This window comes from Phalacrocorax aristotelis, chromosome W, assembly GCF_949628215.1.
Source record: "Phalacrocorax aristotelis chromosome W, bGulAri2.1, whole genome shotgun sequence".
Classification (NCBI taxonomy): Eukaryota; Metazoa; Chordata; class Aves; order Suliformes; family Phalacrocoracidae; genus Phalacrocorax; species Phalacrocorax aristotelis.
In genome coordinates this window covers 6,090,643-6,110,382 of record NC_134310.1, presented here as the reverse complement: position 1 = coordinate 6,110,382, position 19,740 = coordinate 6,090,643, and the positions used below count along the sequence as shown (strand labels likewise).

The window sequence follows — 19,740 nt, the reverse complement described above, 5'->3', positions numbered from 1 at the left end:
TCACCAACACTTTTTAAAAAAAATATATTTATTTTGAGAAAATGCTTGTAACTTCAAAGATTTTTTTTCTCCTTTGGAGCTGAGGTAACTTTTGAGTGTAAAGGTCCTGAGCTGGATCACCTATCCTTCAAGCCATCTGTCTTTCCTTAATTATTTCACATTAGTTGTACTAAGTACAGGAAAATGATCAGCAAGGAAAGTGCCTTTTACTTGAATTTTTTTTTTTTTTTGCTACTGTTAACACACAATTATTTAAAAAAAAAAAAAAAGAGAAGAGTAAGTCCCAAATTGAAAATGAATTATTTTTCACCAACTCTTTTGATGTGAAGTCACTGTTACTAATGCCCTCCTGCCTCCTGCAGCTCCAACCTAAATTTGGGACAAGCAGTCAATGCATCCAGCTGAACTGAAAGCGGTCCCTAATTAACTGAACCAAACGAGCCCTCGGCTCAGAGGAATGGCTAGGTGATAATCATGTCTGCATTCAGACGGCTCTTGCTAAACCCAACCTCTCCCCCAACCCCTCCTTGAAGTTAAAAACTTTTGGCTGAAGAATGCGGTAGGGTTGTCCTCTCGCTACTCCCACTCCTCCTGCACCCCTTTCTCCGCTGCAAGGCCCTCCCCCTGTCCAATTTGGATGAGGCTGTACCTTTTCTTCTCTCCTTCAAGAGTGAGGGTTTTATTCCCTTCTTTTCTGCCCAGATCTCCACTAAACAAAGGAGCTCTGGGCACATCACCAGTTCCAGGACGTAAAGGTATTTAAACAGTTTCAGACTAAATCCAGAGCTGCATAGCTAAGAGCTGATTTCTTTCTCTTTATCTGCCTAATTGTTTGTCTGCCTAATTGTATTTTATTGTGTTTTGCACATTGTCTTTAGTCGATTGATTTAATTTGCACACTCAAAGGCATGGTTTTGAAACGTCTTTCCTGATTCCCTCCAAACTTGCAAATCAGTTTGAAATCTGATTTAGTGATTGATTCCCTCTTTGCTTTGTCAGTGTATTTCTTACAAGTGGTGTTTGATGGAATTTCTCAGAGCTGAAAATAATTTTTGAGCATCTTTTTTTTTTTTTTAACTTTCTTTTGATGGTGTAAATGACTTTTCCATACTCTCTTAGTAAGACTTTGTGTGAACGCTCTCAGAGTATGTGCCTGTGTATCGATCATTTGTCACGCTTCTAATTTTTCCGCGAGGCAATGGATGCATCTGGACTTTCTTCAGTTTAAATTTCTGCACAAAGGCTGGAAATCTCCCGAAGTGCAAAACTTTATGCTTTTTACAACTTCTTTTTCCAGCTGTGCTCTATCTGAGGAGCTCTGGGAGCAGAGGAAACGCTCTCCCTTTTGTCTCGCTGAAGATAATCATATCCCAGCCTTCAGCAGACAGGCGTGTGTAGCAAAGTAGCAGAGCTCTTAGGGCTGCAGGAAGGGCAGTTTCTTTGTCTCTGCCTGTGCTCCCAGCCCTGCCTTTTCCCTTCCCACTCTGTCTTTCTCATTCACTGCATTTGAAATATTAGAGCCTGAAAAATGCATGCCCTCAAGAGCTGAGAGATTCCCAGCTGGGACACTGGGAGAAGTGGGTGGGTGGTTTTTTTTTTTTCAGGGTTGGTTTCTTGGTTTTTTTTTTTTTTTTGGTTCAGACACATTTTCTGCCTTGTCTGGGCTGAGTTTTTGCCTGCTTTGGGGCTGGGCTGGAACGGGAGAGTGCTGCTGTGGGAAAGCAAGGGGGACAGTTAGGGGAGGCTCAGGGGCCCTGTCCCTCCCCGCAGGAGCGGACTTGGAGCCCGTGCCTCTTGCAGAAGCAGCAGATTATTTCCACTCTGGGGTGGAGAGGGGAGACCCGTGAGGATTCTTCCCTGAAGGAACAAACTTTTGGGGTCTCAAGGTGAGAGATGCTTTCTGACCCTCCGCTGGCCAGGAGGAGGAAGGAAGGGCTCCCCAGTCCCATTTTCACAGGCAGGGCTGGGAGATTTGGGGAATGGGAGGGGGGTGATGGGGTTGGGGAGAGGAAGGAGAGGGAGTAGAAGTGGGTACGGTCTGTGGAGCACATTGCTCTGTGATCTGTTTTACAGCGCCTTTTCATCGGGCTTTCTTGTCACCTCCCTGGTCTCCCACCCTGAGCCCAGCCTCACAGCCCTGCCTGCTCCTGCACCCCATATTAGCACCCTTGTGCCGAGGCCGTCACCCTCGTCACAGGCGGCCACCCCAGGGAGTCCCCAGAGGGCACCGTGACTCCCGGGGCTCTGTGTTTTGCCAGGGTCTGTACCCCTTGCCCAGGGCTGTTTTCCTTTGCCCCCCCAGTGCCTGGAGCCTCTCAGACCCAGGATGGCTGTAAGGACTAAAACAAAGCTGCTCCAGAGACCGCTGTGGGCTCCTTCTCCCCTCAGCGCCCCATGGCACGGGCTGACCCCCAGCTTCCCACTCGGCTCTGCCCCTCGGCTCTGCTCGCGCTGGCCCCAGGCTGGGCCCACGGGACCCCTCCGCCATGTCACCTACCCCCGGGGCGAGGCAGGTTTCGTGCCTTATTTTCTCCAGGAAGGGGCCTCTTTCATCAGGATGGGCTTGCTCAGGTCGGAAAGTCTCTGGGGGCTGAGGACCTGCCCTGGTGTGATTCAGGGCCAAGCCCTGGCTCTGGCCCCTGCCCGGCTCCGGCCATCTCACAGGCTCAGTTGCAGGCCCCAGCCATGCTGTGCTTCCCCAAGGTGCGTCTGCAGCCAGGGGTGTGAGGGGTCTCCTCTCTGCCTCTGTTGGCCCACTCCCCCCTTCCACAGAGGGTTTGGGCCCCATATCATCCCCGTTCCCCTGGCCTCTTGTGCTCGGCTGCCTATCCCAGGTCAGGGGCTCTCCTTCCACATCCCTCCAGCATGCCCAGCCCTCCACCTTCTCCTCTGACCCTTCACCCTCATGGAAACCAGGCTTAGCTTAACACACCGTGTCTTCATGGTCTCGCTCCAGCTCACAGTCTTCCATCTCACACCAGCCTGTGATGACCCTTTTGCCCACCTCGGCACTGGCGTACCTGTCCTGCTGAAGGTTTGCCAGCAGACCGCTCCCCTCAGCCAGCTAGAATTACCACGTATCTGGGAGGCTGTTTTCCAGCAGCTGACCTCCGTGCCATGGCCTGTCTGGAGTACGATGCACTAAAACAGAGCTGTGGGACCTGGGAAGATGGTCCATAACTAAGACCTGCTCTTTCTTGAATTTCTGGTCTCCTCTTGCTTCATAGCCCTGCATCTCCTGTTGCTCCTCAGAACCAAGGCGCTATGCCAAGGTCAGTATCGTAACCCACCACCGTGGCAGGACCAGGACAGACGTGCTTTTGTCACTCTGCATTTCTCCATCAGGAGGGCAGGAAAACAGATGCAAGGGCAGAACCATGACTCTTGGAGATCTTCTCTTGGTTTCCAGCTCTTGGGAAAGAAAGGTTTGGCAATGCTGTGGTAGGGAATGACAGGGTGAACGTGTTGGCTGCACGTACAAGGAGCCAAACTCAGTGTGACTCTATGGCCCCGCTGTATTAACTCTGGGGGGGGGCTGCCTGGGATGATCAATCATTTTAAAAATGTGAAAGCCCTTAAGAACATTTGTGTCTCTTTCTCTTTCCTCTGTCTTTGCTTCTAGAAAGGGAACGGTAGGACGGCACCTTGGCACTTAAGGGCTGCTGCCAAAAACCATCCTCCACCAAGGCAGCAGGGACCCTCCAGCTGGAAGAAGCTTTCGGGGCAGTCGGGGGAACTGAGGAATCCGTGCCATCATGGGGGTATTATGGCTGGCCAGGTTCATGCTGGGATGTACAGCGGTTATGTACGTGGAACGAGCCCAGGGTCAATATGAAGGGGACTTGCAGACAGACAGATTTGCAGGCTACGAGGAAAGACAGCCAGCAAACAGAGTGAGAAGAAGAGGCCAAGACACTTTACGAGGGTATGTTTAATGTTCTTTTCAATTTTACAAATCAGAACTTGGTTTATTGTAGCACATAGAGACATCCTTACAGAATTGCCTTTTCTGTCCTTTCCTTGAGCTCAGGAAGGAGTCTGCTATGCAGACCTATGGTGGGAGGAAAGCTCATGCCACAGGGGACAACCAAGCAGATGCCCATGCAAGCAGAGAGCTCTGGTGCTTTGTTCAGCAGATCACAGCACCTTAGGGCTCACCTGCCAGGACTGTGAAGGGCCATCCACACCCTGCCTGTTTGTGGGAGGGATGGCTGTGGCTAGGCTTTCCACCATCACTGGTGGGGACGCTGTCAACTCAGGTTTTGACCCTAGAGTCGTCTTCGGCTCTCTGCTACCTGCCAGTGTTCTGGGCTGTGTTGCGAGGTTATTGCCTCTGATGGCTGCTTCTACATGCTGATCGTTGCTGAGGGGAAGACGTCACACTAAGTCTCTTGTGCAGCATAATTGTGGCTTGTGGTCTCATCTATAGACAAATCAGTGCGAGAGCTGGACCCGTGAGCATTTTCCTCCTGAGGAGGGAGACAGGGCTCAGCTAGAAAATCCTGAAGCTTGTGCTGGAGCTCGGCTGTATTTGCATGCTCTCAAGATGGTTCCTGGCCCCGGCATTGATTCTGGGTTATTTTAAGTCTGCCTGGCTCTAGTTCTTGGAAAGTGTTCCTGTGTCAGTGGGCAGAATCAGAGCAGAACGTGATACACGCGCGAAGCCTGGGCTGTGCCAGAGTCCTCCGGCACTTGCTGGGGAATGCTTCTTGAATGGGATGGAGTGCCGTGCTTTCAGCCCAGACAGTCAAAAGTGCTGTGTTTGGGCTGGAGCTGGAACACAGAGCCTGGCCGTGGAGCTGCCAGGGGCAGGGCCGTGGGGCTGGCGGCATCTGCTTTTGGAATTCAAATGTGCCTGGCCACTCCCTCCTGCTACGGTGAATTTGGAAAAGGTGGACAGCAACTGTCCTGGGGGTCTGGTATTCTCAAAACTAGCAGCCGTTAGCTCACTCGCAGGGTAGGGACACCCTGTGTCTCCCCCAGTATGACCCATAAATACTTTTACCGTGCTCCTCTCTTTAAGTCCATCATCCCTCAGATAAAACATCCCAAATCTTTATGACTAACGGGGGTGGAGGCCATTTCTTGAAAAGAATGGGATGACAGTCTACCAGATCCAGAGACTCTTGTTCAGTCTGGCTGCCCAGGGCTATATGTGATTGATTACTGTGCCCATAATGGGGGTAGAAAGGACTGAAAGGGGCCGATGTGTGCATGGATAATGCTGTCTGACACAGCCCTGCAAAGAGAAGGGAAAGGCAGAGCAAGGAAGCGATAAGTATTTCCATCCCCCCCCGGCACTGAGAGGTCACTGGTGTCCACTTGTCCTAGAGCACTCAGTGATTTAGGTGACCAGATCGTGTTTTCAAAAATGATTTACAGCTTAAATCCTTTTGACTTTTGGTCAGTCTGAAGGGTCCAAACCCCAAGTGCATTTTAAAAATGAAGCCCAGATTCCCAAGTTAAAAATTACTTCTGAAAGCCCTTCTCTACTTTAAAGCCTCAGACATGGACCAACATTTAAGTAAAGTAATACCAAATTATTGGTTGTGTAAGTTCCTAAAGGCCACACAGTAAGTTTGAGGCAGGATTAGAATCAGGCCTGAAGTGTCTGGCTCCCAGTCTCCCGCAGAGAGCTGAGGATGCTGCTGCTACCTCCTTCATTTTCTCTTCTGCTTTCCTCATGCCCTCTGAAGCAATTGCTGTAGGAAAAGAAAAAAATACCCACTGGGATAAGTGCAAGGGCTGTTCAAGGAAGTCTGTGCAACTATAATTTAAGACAACTGAAGAATCATTGTTTCTTGGCCCTTGGGAGAACAGTCTGGTTTTGAGGGAGGGAACCATGGTGGGCAACACAGGGGGAGCTGGCAAAACTCAGTGGCTGGAGCTTCTGCCCCAGGCGCTTCCCATGCTCTGTGGCAAGTGACCCTGACGGTCTCCTAGGTTTTGTGTCCAATTCTCTCCTTCAGGACTTCCAGCCCTTCAGCAATCTGTCTTTAAAATCTCTATTTTATAAGTAGATAAAACCCACTTGAGATGAGAATTCTATTGAAGAGATGTTTTAAATAATGCTCTACTGGGCTTTGCAAGCAGCTACAGATGTCACCAGCTGCAATGCTGTAGATGGGTCTGGCAGACAGCGAAAGCCATCTCCTGCAGAGCCACAGACCCAGTAATTTTTGTTGTAGATTCCCCAAACAACACTAGTCGCTCATCCTCTATGCTCTGCCTTGAAACAATTCTGGAGAGTTGCAGTTGTGGATCAACATCTTCTCTGACCTGGGTTTTGCTGCCTTAAGGTATCAGGATTCTTTGCTGCTGTGAAATTTAACCAAGTTTGATACGCTTCTTTGGGAAAATCAGATAAGTTATAATTTAAGGTTTGGTTTACTCACAGATTAGCACTGCAATACCAAAAGAAATGAAGGAACAGTGAGTTTTCTTGGTGCAAGGAAGGTAGCTTTGTCTTTTTAAATTTGATGTTGTTTTACAGTGTGGCCATGCCAGTGGCTTATTGACTATTACAATCTGTGGAATCATCTATTCTGTAATGCCACACCTCTAAACATGCATCTGAACCTCTAAACATGTTTATCTGTCGCGTCTGTTTTAACAGTTTATGACACCATTTCAAATATTTTCTCGGCATTTGCTTTCAAAGACCCACAACTTTCTTCTTCAGAAAGATACACTAATTCCAATTCACCTTTAATCTGAAATATCTTTGGTTCTGAGGCTTCCATGAAAGGAACTTAAATAGAACCGGAATTGAAATACAGCAAAGCTTAGCTGCATCACATGGGCCTGAACTAGCAGCTTCCCTGGGGAGCCCTGGCCACCACCCCCAGCCACCATCCTGAATTGATTTCTGTCAGAACGTTCAAAAGTTTGTGTATTGTTCTGAATGGAAGGAGGCAGATGAACAGATTTTGAGGATTTGCTGGTTAGATATGATGATGATGGAGTGCAGAGTCCTGCTTCTGCATCCTTTTCTCCTTTGTGGAAACCTTCTGCTCAGGGCTTCTGGACTGTCTGTAGCCCTGTCTTATTTGTTCCTTGAAATAATTTGTTTTCCCAACACAAGTACCTTTCATACCCTATGAAACCTCTGTGAGACCTTCTCTCCTGCCAGATCTCAAAGCCTTTTACAACATTAACATGCCATTTGCAGACCATTTTGTCCATGGCAGAAATACTTTTGCTCCCAAAGTGGAATATGAACAGACAGGCAGATACATTAGAGGACTTAAAGGACAGCCACCTATCTCGACAAGCTAGGTCTGGCTTTTGCTCTACCATTTGTTCTTGTATGTGCCTCCTTTTCTCTTGGGTGGGCGGCACCATGGATTCCCTCCATCTCTAAATGGTCTTATGTCACAATTTGGACAAGAAAATAGAATCACACCAGAACTGCAGAGAGAAGTGTGACCCAGATGGTTTTACAGGGGAATTTTCACCAGCTCTGGAAGAGTCAAATACCCAAACATATTTGGTGCTCCTTCCTTCATTTTCTCTTAAATATCTTCTACTGCACACAGCACAAATAACTTCCTGTGGGTTTCCCAGGAAAGTCTTGAGTAAGCCCATGTAGCGCAGGGTATCTGCTCTTTTGGCAGCAAGTTACTTTGTGCGAAGCCTTAGTCAATTAGTACTAACAGAAATACACAGAATCATTTACTATCATAGAGCTTGTAGTGAGAAACTAGTGAGAATCTAGTAACTCCAACGTGATCAACTCGGGCTCTCCTTGCTGATGTTAGGAGTGAACTGCCTGTGCATGAGGACAGTTGTAGATGTCTTATTGGTAGAAGAGGCAGCAGCAATGCAGGAGGAATGATTGCATATGTTTCTGCTGGAAACATATTTCTTCAGAGCTCTGTTCCCATGTCAGTCTCATTTAATGAAGGGAAAATTATGAAATAAATGCAAAGCACGAAGTAAATGCAAAATAAACAAGCTTATTATTCACCAATGCTTTTACAAATAACAATTAATAAAGTAATGTGGAGCAATAAATCAAAGCTGAAGCCATGATTTAATCTGTCCTTAAACTCATTAAAGTACAGACAATTTAAAATGACCGTCTCCTGAAAGGAACAGCACTGACAAATCCGTTTACGAGGCAGGATTTGAATAGGATTATTAGTTTAATGAACTATTGAACAGTTTCCAAGAGCAAGAATGTGTTTAACAAAGGGGAAAGAAAAGATGATTAGTCTGCAACCAGCTGAGCTGTTCGCTGGCAGTATGGTTTCCTGTAAGTTCATGGCTGCCTGTTTTTTCAAGTAAGAATAAAGGCTCAGCTATAGCCTGACTTTAAATACAACTAATTATGTCAAGCCCATTAATTATGAAATGGCCACTGCAATTGAGAAGATGGATGAAGAAGGGATGTTTGGGTAGGCATTTGTCATACCTCTTCCCTTGCTATGACTTATACAAAAAGACGGAGAGGTGTCTAAGTTAATTGTGGGGAATGGGGAATATGAGGATTTCCAAGCTGCTCCAAGTGTAGATTTTTGACACCTTCCTAGTTTCCAAGTTGACACTGGGGAATGGAGAGGCAAGGCACATTGTAACTGCAAAACACCAGCTGAGGAGGAGTTGCTGGGATGTAGATGGACTCTCCATCCACCGCCCTAAGCTTGGAAGCTCAGATGCAGTGGAGTGGGAAAGCCATGGGCTGTGATTCTGGGCCACGTGGCACCAATTTAAACTGAAGCTGACACTGCAATGATGTTTAATGTCAAGGGGAGACTGGACATGGCAGAAATGAGCTTCACCACTTTTGCAACTCACGCCGAGATGTGCACAGAAAGCAGATGATTTCCATCAGCATTTTAGTCCAACTCCATCCCTGATGTTGCTGGTCCATGAGCATCTTAGTACAGGAATTACAAAAGGTTTTTTTGGACCAGCAGCAATTGTAATTTTCTTCACTCTTGCTTTAGGTTTATCAAAAACATGTGCCTTTAAAAAGAGCTGATGCCAAGAACACAACCAACACTGTCAGATGTTTCATGATTCAGGCCCTGATTCTGCCTCTGCCAAGTTCAAGCATAACGTTTTGGTTGACTTCTTTAAAAGGACTAAGCCCTAAGTTGGAGTCAGCAAATCTTTTTTGCAGTGTTACCATTCCTGCTGCTACTGTAAATCTAGTGAGAGGTATTGATTTCCTCAAAGTCCTAGAGTGGAGTCTTTTAAATGTAGAAGCCCAGCTTTTATTCCTTACAAGAAATTGGTTTCTTGACCTCAAAGTTGTAGAAAACACCCTTGAAAATGAAATGCTGTTTAGAGTAAGAACCAAGGTGCTACTAAGAGGTAGTGGAAGCTAAAATGTCCCATTTCTCAACTTAATCCTGTAGTTTAGGCAACCAGACTCTGTCCTACTGATTGTGTGCGTTGTTTGTGAAAAAGACCCAGTAACTATGGGGATTTAAATACTTTGAAAAGCAAATTTGTGGGGTATGTCCTTAACTACGCCAACTGAAACTACATGCACATGTAGCCAAAGAGTAACAACAGGACTCCAGTACTTACTAAAATAGCTTTCTGAAATGGGCTGTGCTGCTTGTGGTTGCCCACATGTCATTGCAGTTGGACTAGATGATCGTTGTAGGCCCCTTTCCCCTTTCCCCTTTCCCCTTTCCCCTTTCCCCTTTCCCCTTTCCCCTTTCCCCTTTCCCCTTTCCCCTTTCCCCTTTCCCCTTTCCCCTTTCCCCTTTCCCCTTTCCCCTTTCCCCTTTGTGAAATGCATGTTCACAGACACATAGAGGACTCCATCTTCAAGGAGGTAGCTTTGGGGCATCTCCCCTTAGACATGATGAGGAAGAACATGGCAGGGAAGAGCATGGTCAAACTCCAGCAAAGGTTTCTTGCCTTCTCCCACCACATTCCTGCCCTGGGCAGGGTGTGGGTCTCTGTGCTCTGAGACTTGCTAAAGCTGAGTTTAGAGCGCACGTACGTCACTTCAGTAAAGGTGCAACTGGAGCTTCTGTCACTGTGATCCAGTCACCCCTTGAGCACATCTCGGCTGCTTCCAGGTCTACATATTCCACACGTGTAAACCTTGATATTTATTCTGAAGCCAGGGACTAAATACTACAAACAGCAGAAGGAACAAAATTAAGGCAGTAGCTGGAAACTTCTGGCTTAAGGCTTTGCTCCTAAATTTTCCTTGTGTCTTGATTTATATTGTGAAACGGTTGATCTTGGACTTCTGGCCTAGGCTGGTTTCTCTTGTTATTGGCAGGAAACATGAAGGCAAGTATTGGCATGGCAAAAGATTATCTGGCATAGAAGTTAATAGGTTATATGGGTTTTGTTTGGAAGTTTTAAGAACTGGATTTGAAGTTTTGATTTATTTCAGAATTTAAGGGGGGGGGAAAAAAAGGAAGAGTTGGTAAAGCTGCTTTCCAAAAGAAAGTGTTAAGCAGTTCCTGGAAATCAGTTGCATTTTTAGTCTTTTTCAAAGGAAAGTCTTCACTATGGTTCTTTGCTGATATATAGGATTTAAACTTAAATATGCTTGAATAAGGGAAGATTTTTCCTTACCATCAGTCATACAAAATGTGTGAAGATCTGAAAAAAGGAGGGAAAATAGTGTTACTGACAAAGAAAAGATGTATAACAAAAGATTTTGTAGACCTCCTTTGCTAAAAAAAAAAATAAAAAATTGTAAACATTATTGGGCTTGAACTTGGCATTAACCTAGATAGATGGAATCCAAAGCCTATACAGTCTTTGTAAGACTTTCCTTGCATATTGCTTCATCCCTTTTATGAAACTGAATAATAATTGTGCATATTGAATAACTTATTTCCATCTTCTCCCCCTCCCCCTTCCCAGTTCTCAGCCAAAATTCAGGTGTCTGCCCTGGACTCAGCTTTGCGCGGCTCAGGTCACGTAAACTTGGGCAGTGCTTTGTTGTAAGTGCAGAGATTTATTTTGGTGTGAGCTAGTCACCTCAGTGGCAGCCAGGCAACCTTCTCAGCACGGCTTTCTTTCTGTGTACGTGTGTCTGGCATTCACGTGTGCCAGGGGTCCTGGGAGACCTCTCTGCCTGAGCGCAGGGAGGATTTCTGAGCCAGGGCTGCAGTTTTGTACTGGGGATCCGGAGGTCCCTGATGGGACTTGCCTTCATTGTAGTCTCTTGCTCCATCACCTTACTGATGACCTTCCTGGTAGCTGCATCTCAGCAGGAGAGGGAAAGGGGGCTGAGCTACAGAGATCTGTAATCTTTCAAGACTGCATCTCTGTATTTGAGATGGCCTGTCCCCAAGGCACCCAAAGCTGCCCTCTGCTCTGAATTATGGTAGGAAACTCAGCCCTGGGCACAGAGACGGGAGCAGTACCATCAAGCATTAAAAAGGCCCATTTAACGCTGTTTGAATTTCAATCCAAAGGCAATTAAATATTAGAAGTAGAAATGTAATAACCACCTGGAAAATTAAGTTAACTTCTCCCCATTTCCTAATAATATAAAAATGGAAACAGTAAACACTTGAGTAACTTTTTCTGAAACTACATAATTGCTCAGTTAAAAGGCATATATTTTGATATCATACATTTTCCTGGTTAATTACAAGAAAGTGCTAAATTAGGTGTCAAGGCCATCTTTAGTTTCAGATCATCCATTCTCTAGGAAAAAATAACTACAACATAAACCCAGAGATTAAAACAACTATTTAAATTAAGGCTTCCTTTCTGTTAATTCAAATAACCGAGAAAAAGTAGTTGTTCACTTCAATCAGTCTTTCTTGTCTAGAGCCCCTCCTTGGTGCTGGGAGGAGGAGCAGCCAGTGATGCATTCTTCCACCTCTTCCCAGACCTCCCCATTTTCTTAAAAAAAGTTGCAGTGGAAGATCAACAGCTGAATTCAGGTGCTTGAAAGGCTCAACTTTCTTTGAGCATCTTATGTCAAGGTCCCCTGAGTCCCAGCTACTCAGTCTGGGCTCGAGCAGAGACCCAGGCCAGCTCAGATGGGAGAGATGCTCAGTATTGCAGCCAGGGTTTTCTCAGGAGGGATCTGTGCACCAGTTCACCCCACCTTAATCCCTGGGGATGGAGGTAGGGGTGCTCCAGGGGCCAGGGAAAGTCAAGGGTCTCCAGCAGGAATGTGAGACACACCATAAGTCTGGGGCTTTGGTGAGATCAGAGGAAATATATTTCTGTTGCCACGGCTGTATTACTGAGTTGAGTATTACGGGTACTGCTGAGAGTCTTAGGAAAGCAATCCATAGCTCAGCTCAGCAAACAACTTCAGGACGTGCTGAATTCTGAATGCTTTTGTGCTTGCAATATTACCCAGCAAAATAGCTGTTCGCAGGTTTAAGGTGTGTGACTTCTACCAGTGGTGACAGAAAGTTAACATCTCTGCGCCTTTAAAACCGAATTCTTAGAACCAAAAATAGTTGAAATCACTGGGACTTGAACTCCTTCCTAAAAGCTAAACAGATGCTGGGCTGCTTAGCAGAACAAGAGGATAATGTTTCAGGTGGGAGGAATTAAGCACCTCCTTTGCAGGAACGAGTCAACATCCGTACATTAAAGGGGGGTTGCCTGGGCAGGGACAGCTGGCTTCTCCAGTGGCGTTGCTCTGCTCTTTCATTTGCAAATGCTTATCAGATGATAACCATTGCATGAACACATATAGGCCTGGGGAAGTATGCCGCAAACATAGGCTTGTAAAACTGATAGATCACTGAAATAAATACTAGCAGTACATTTGAGGGATCTGGTAAGTCAAGAACTAGGAGGACACAAATATGCTCCCCTTTAGGCCAAGGATCCGAAAGTCAGCACTGTTTCAATGTGTTCTTACGCCATGACATGGTCCCAGCTCCCCGTGGGAGGGGAGATGCAAGACCAAAAACCACTATCACATTTGGCAGTAATTATTGTCCTCCTGGTGATCTCCGCTGAGGCCAAGGGTGAGCGATGCCTGCAGTGGTTTTCCCGTTATTGTGAGAGACGATCCCTGGGGCCCAGCAAAGAATCAGGCTGAGATCAAACCCAAAAGGAATCTTGAATTATAGGAAATATTTCCAGCTCTGAGGGAGAGGTAGGATCATTGTCGCTGGAAAAGCCACATGCCTAAGTCATATAAGACAAGAGAATGTAGTGGTGATATTGATACAAATTCATCTTATTTGATGAATTGCACAGGCTTGAATTTTGTTACAAGAGAATAGGCTGCAGGGACGCAAATAATCTAAAAGCAAACTTCCATGTCTCATCCCTAAAATGGCTCTTCTGTGGATAGCAGGCAGCCCTCCTTGTTGCACTATCAAATCAGAAATCCAGCTAGCCTGGAATTAGCTAGATTGTTACTGAGTTGGTGAGTGTACAACAAAGGGTAATTCTGAGTGTTTGGGGGAAAACTAGAGCAGTATTTGGGCTGGTGGCCATTCCTAAAGCGGAACAAGCAGAAGTGCATTGAGAATTGGCCAAATCTGTTGCTGGATGATTTGATTTCCCTGTAAATATTTCTAAGCTGAAACTTGAAGACAGAAAAAACCTGAAAATAAGGGACAGGGAAGGTAGGGACTATAAGCCTGCCAACGGGTTTCCGTTCATCCCATGTATGTTGTTAGAATTGCTGCATCCCAAACTGGATGTGTGTGCAGAGCAGAAGAGAGGTGTTCATGTCTCTCAAGATATCCAGAAAATACAAAGAGAGAAGAACAGAAGGAATATTGAGATTGGGCAAGCTTAATAGAATCCTAAAATTAGGAGGTTGTGCTCAAGTAGAAGAGGGGGAAATAGGTCCCCTGGACCTGCTGGCCATGCTCCTCCTACTCTAGCCCAGGCTGTGGTCTGCTGCTGTTGTGGATTTCCTCTGTGATGAATCTGACCCACCTCTTTTGAGGACCAGTGGCATGGATGGAGTCTTTCATCGCTCTTTCATTAGGTTTGTGGCTGGGTAGTTGAGCTGTGGGGCTTCTCATCCGAAATCACCAGGTGTGGATCCCATGCGCTGGTGGGAAAGTTGCTGCTCACCCTTTCATGAAACTGGGCTCCAGCCCTGCTACTAGCCTGCACGGTTGTACTTTGGTAGGGCAGGAGGGTGGATTTCACCGAGTGTTTTGTCTGAAACACTTAGAGAAAAAGGGATTTGTGCTTGGTCACTTACCTGACTCACATCTGGGACCTGGTAAAAGTACAAGCCATACTTTTAATAACAAAGTCTTAGTTTACAAAAAAAACAGAGCGGTATGAATTTCTGAGAGCACCTACTCTGTAACTTTGCCTTATTCTCATCATCCTAAAGACAGAAGAGGTGACCTGCAGGAGATGTAAGGTGTTGGCATCTCTGTCCTTACAAGAGACTCAAACTGGTCTAGAGAACTATTGCTTAGTGCAGCAGATCCTGGCTGGACCCTCTTAGCTCAGACTCCTTTTTCCATTGAACAGGGAATATCTTGGAAAGTGGTGTTCAGGAGACAGTCACGGCACTGAGGACTTGTTTTCACCCAGCAGGATGAAGCTTTAGGATGTGTCAAGGAGGGAAGTAAAGAATGACTGATAAATACGGAGAAGGGCCCCCATGCTCAGGCAGCAGATACCCAGCCCAAACTTTTCCAGGCAGACACAAAGAAAGTGATGAGCTGGGAGGAGCATTTGCCAGACCACTGAGCATGCACCAAAGCAGGCTAGTGGCAGGGTCACAGCTCAGGGGAATCTCAGTCACCAGACAAAGGTCTCCACTTGGTGAGAAGAGCAGGAAATTGGCACGGGGTAATGAACTGTAGTGAATTCTTCCTGAATTAATATGTTGAATCCCCCTGGATGAGGCCAGCGGAAAGGAGAACATGCGAGCAGCCAGCAAGCAAACCCTGTGCAGACCAGAGCATCTCTGAGAATTACCCCAGCCATGGCAAGCCACCAGTGTTCATTCACTTCTGTCTCCCTCTAATTTAAGGAATGGACATACCACTTCTGAAGGCCAGTGACAACTGAGGTACAGTGATTACTCATGACAGGGGAGGCAAATACTGGGCTGCAGTTCTTGCTGTCTGGAAAGCACACACTATGTGTAGTCAAGGGTTCATTAGCTGTGGGGCTTGCTGGATGGCTCCTTGCAGGACACTGCAGTTATTACACAAACCAGCCCTTCCGTGGCCATGCAGAGCTCTCTGAAGAAGGTTTCAGGGTTCATTTTAGCTGGGTATTCTTTCTCCTAAGGCTGGGGGAGTGGACAGAGACCTGCATGCATGTGTGTGTATTGAGGACATACCTGTGGGTGAGCAGGAAGCTCAGGGTGACTTGACTTAGTTTTTGGCCAGCTTCTGAGTCTGCAAAGCATTCACAGCCTGGACTTCACATGCTGTGCTGTCTGCCCTCTCCTACCCTTAACAATGAGTCCGGTTCTGCTGGGGTCACACTAGGCATCTGACAATAATTGGCAGGACTGAGTCCCTTTTGGCTGCTTGCTCAGCTAGTAGGCAGCAATTCACTGCTCTAGGCTGTCTTTCCCAGGCTGCTACAGCAACAGCCAGATGCTGCTTGTGCTCTCTCCCCAGAGGCGGGCTGGCACCCCGAGCCTGTGGGCAGTCTTGTGGTATGGACTGTCTCCCAGTCCTTGCTCATGCCTCTGACTCCATTGTGGATTTGGGAGAGAGGCTTCTCTTGCTAACAGCCATGCATTTTCACATCGTATGGCCACAGCTCTGCTCTGCTCCAGCGGTTTTCTTCTTGGCATCTCCTGATTCTCAGATGGGGCCACTGCCAGCAGGCAGCATTTGGTGCCATCAATCGAAACTCATGCTTGCGTTGTCCCTGCTTATCTCTATAAGCCTATTGTGTATTTAAAGTGGACAAAGAAGACACTATGGCCAGCATTGCTTTCCCTCTGTCCTTTCTTAGCATCACTTTTTTGGCCGTGTTCACTTTCATTAAAATAGTTCTCTTTAGCAGCTGAGCTCTTTCAGCCTTTCCTTGGCTGCGCAGAAGGTGATAAGGGAAGATCTGCCTCATATTGGCAGGTCTATTTTTTGCATCAGCTGAACCATGGGGGTGGACCAGCGGTGTGGTCCTTTGCCAGAAAGCATTGCTAGGAAGGACTGGCACAAACGTGTCAGCTCTTATCTCCATGGTTCTAACACCCAAAGGGAAAGTCACGTGGGCGTTAGCACCATCTCAGCAGCACAGCTTGTCTCTCCAGGATTGTGTCATGTCTGGGTAAGGCCCCCTTGCTACTACTGGCTTGCAGGGAGGCAAAGCTGACAGGGATTAGGGTAAAAAAATCCTCTTGATTTTTAATTTAGGACTGATTGTTATGAAGTTTCTTGATAGTCTGAAATGTCTGTGATTTTGATTGTCAGTAATAATCAGAATGTTGTGGGCAAGTTTATTGAATTTCAATGATTTTTTTCCTCTCTCCTCGACCTTCCTGTTCTTAGGAGCTCTTCATCACAAATGATGGTTGCATTTTTCTGTAACAACTAAATGACATACCTTTTATCCCCGCCTTCTCGCTGATGAGAACACGGGATTCCAGCTTGTGTTTCCCAGGATTGAGATAACTGCTAGTAATTTTAAAAAGCGATTTTGTCACAACTTTGCTAAAGAGGTTTTTTTTTCTTACAAAAAAGCATTCTCCTTATTGAGTTATTGCTTTGGAATCTAATTTCATTCTCCCTCTAGGTCATTTCTGTGACACCATTAATTTCAAGCCATTCAGAATGTATTCTTCCCATGTTTTGTTTTGAAACTCTGCTAATTTTTACCATATGCTTATAAAGGTTCAGTTCTGGAGGAACAGTTGTGATCTTGTAGTTTAGCCTACTGCGTATCAGGGTGCCCAGGACCTCTCCCAGGATCCCTGCACAGAGATTGATGAAATCCTTGGCTGACTGTCTTTTAGAAAGAGGTGATACTTGCCACCATAGTTAAAAATACTCACTTCATTATCAAGTTCATTCAACTTCCACTTTCTTCTGTCTTAGGATATGGGATTGATGCCAGATACCTCTTCCTTCACTGATTTTGGCAAAAAAACCAACATCTTAGTCTTTTGCCTGATAAAATGGCTATATAATAGTCTTTAATCTTCAACAAGGCTTGAAGTAGCCTGAGGCCAAGGTGTGAAGATCATTAGATACTAAGGATAACGGCTACCTTCATTGCATAGCTGTTCACATCCATGTACTGAAAAGGGGGACCAGCAAACGGATCCAGGTGGCAGTCAAACTGCAATATTTGGTGCCTGGCTATGAGTTGTCTGGGCTGCCTACGCATTGCATGGAGATTCCTATATCAAAAAAAGGCTATCCATCCATCCGTCCTGCATGCTGGGAGCCTGGGGGCTGAAACTTAGGCTTCACAGGACCTCCATCTGCTCAAAGTGAACTTATCTTCCCAGTTAATGCCAACCACAGACATGTGCCTACTTCTAACTGGAGATTTGCACTTGAATATCGGTGGAAGTACTGACTAGCTTTATGTTTTATCCAACCTAATGCAACCAGGAACTGCAACCCAGGATGTTCCCCCATCTGCAGGGAACCTTAATCCATACCAGCAGAAACAGCATTCAAGGTCTCCTTTTAACTTCTAACCACAGGAGAAGCAACAGTTGCCTAGGCTTTTGGAAAATGTAGGAGCTTGTGAAATCAAAATACAGTTTTCTTTTTTTTTCACTCTCCACCTCCAACCATAGCACCAAATTATTTTAGCAGAGCCCTTGACTCTATGTTTGCAGGGCTGGTGGAGGAGGCTCCACATAGCACTGGGCAAATGCAGCACATTTAGAAAAAACAGTTGCCGTAGCTTCTACACAGGTCACTGTGTGCTCTGGGAAGATTAGAACTGGGAAGCAAAGCAGAACCCTTTGTTGCACAGAAAGTCATTGAACATGGGCCATGCTGCTCAGGGATCTTCTAGTCACCATGAAGAGTAGAATCTAGAAGTCCTTTTACATGGCAACATCATTGCCTGGTACAAGGTTCCTTAGAGTTTGCTCTTGGTCCAGCTCGGTGTTTTTGTCATTAATGCAAATGCTGCCCAGTTCCTTTTTTTCATGCAAAGGCATTCTACTTATAGAATCACAGAATGGCTTGGGTTGGAAGGGGCCTTTAGAGCCCATCTCGTCCAACCCCCTGCAGCGAGCGGGGACATCTTCAGCTAGATCAGGTGGCTCAGAGCCCCGTCCAGCCTGACCTGGGGTGTTTCCAGGGATGGGGCATCGATCACCTCTCTGGGCAGCCTGTGCCAGTGATTCACCGCCCTCATAGTAAAAAATTTTTTCCTTATATCCAGTCTAAATCTCCCCTCCTCTAGTTTAAACCCCTTGTCCTGTCACAACAGGCCTTGCTAAAGAGGTCGCCCCCATCCTTCCTACAGCCCCCCTTTAAGCACTGGGAGGCCGCAGTAAGGTCTCCCTGCAGCCTTCTCTTCCCCAGGCTGCACAACCCCAACTTCTCCCGCTTTGGAAAGGTACACCTGCAGCGTGCCTGCTGCGCATCTGCTCTATATGTCTGTATATGTGCTGCAGTTCTGCTGCGTCCGTGTTGTGTCTCGGTGTGCTTGCTGGGTGTGCGCTGCGCGTCGTCAGTGTGACTGCTGAACGTACGCCGTGCGGCTGTTGCATCCGCTGCGTGTCTGCTTCATGTTTGCTGTGTGTTTTCTGCACGCGTTTTGTATGTGTGCTTCATCTTTGCTGCATGTCTCCCGTGTATCTCCTGTGCGTCTACTGTGATCATGCTGAAGGTGGAGGACTCACGTATGCCTGTGTAGCTGATTCAGGGTGTTCTGGGATCCACTAGCCTCTCCCAGGCAGAAAAGGAATTTGCTGCCCTGAAGCACTACAAGTTCTTGCCAAAATCCAGGCTGGGATCTGGTAGATGAGCCTTACAGAGTGCCGCTGAGTCCGGCGGTTGTGCCCAGGGTGCACAGCCAGCCCAGCACCCTCCGCCTTCCCACTCCCGGCTCGCCGCAGGAGCTTGAGAACAGCAACCCAAGGAAGAAAATCTTCAATTTCAACTCGGGTAGAATTTCCAGGCAGAAACAAAGGTGAGTTCAGGAAAACAAGGCTAATGGCACACCTACTGTAGCAGAGACCTCAGGTTTTGAGCAAGGACAGGCAGGACAAGCAGTAAGCACTTCATGACATGCGAGGAAGGAGAAACATCCATGGTTAAAGCAGTTTCTACGCCACCACAGGCAATGGTTGGGATGCTGTTGTAAGGAATGAAGGGAAGCTGAGACAGTGCCTGCCTTATGCATTGCTGGTGGCAGAATAACAGGGAAATAAGAAGAAACTGCTCCTTGGAAAATGAAATTAATTTGCTGATCTAGCTGAATATCAGGGATGAATCAACATATTTTTCAGAATTAAAAAAAAAACCCAAACCCAAACAAATCAACCAATGCTTTTGGAGTTTTTAAAAATCAGATATTGTTATTGCTCCAGCCTGCCAAATCCATACATTTAATCCCATGCACCATATAGCTTGTGCTATTTCTACAGGTAGCTGTGATATGCTGATAGTCATGGAGGTGTATTTCACAGTGAAATGAATGCCAGTGAACATAGAACTACAGAATCACAGCGTGGTTGTGGTTGGAAGGGGCCTCTGGAGGCCATCTGCTCCAACCCCAGTGGCTCGAGCAGGGTCATCCAGAGCTGGTATATCCCCAAGGATGGAGACTCCACAGGCTCTCTGGGAAACCTCTTGTTCCAGTGCTCAGTCACCCGCATAGTGAAAAAGTGTTTCATGATGTTCAGGTGGAACCTCC

General features: G+C 46.5%; 1 protein-coding gene across 3 annotated transcripts in view; it reads left to right on the top strand.

The window, feature by feature from the left end:
- The first annotated feature begins 608 nt into the window (after window positions 1-608).
- The window catches only part of FBN3 (fibrillin 3), a 115,964-nt gene continuing 96,832 nt past the window's right edge, over window positions 609-19,740 (top strand). The window contains exons 1-2 of one of the 3 annotated variants that reach the window (XM_075077991.1): window positions 609-755; window positions 3,623-3,925. In XM_075077991.1, the coding sequence (XP_074934092.1) occupies window positions 3,756-3,925 (170 nt within the window). In that variant the 5' untranslated portion in view covers window positions 609-755; window positions 3,623-3,755. Of the gene's footprint in view, window positions 756-1,718; window positions 1,887-3,622; window positions 3,926-19,740 lie in introns of those variants that run through there. The other 2 variants (XM_075077994.1, XM_075077992.1) reach the window with 2 other exon arrangements.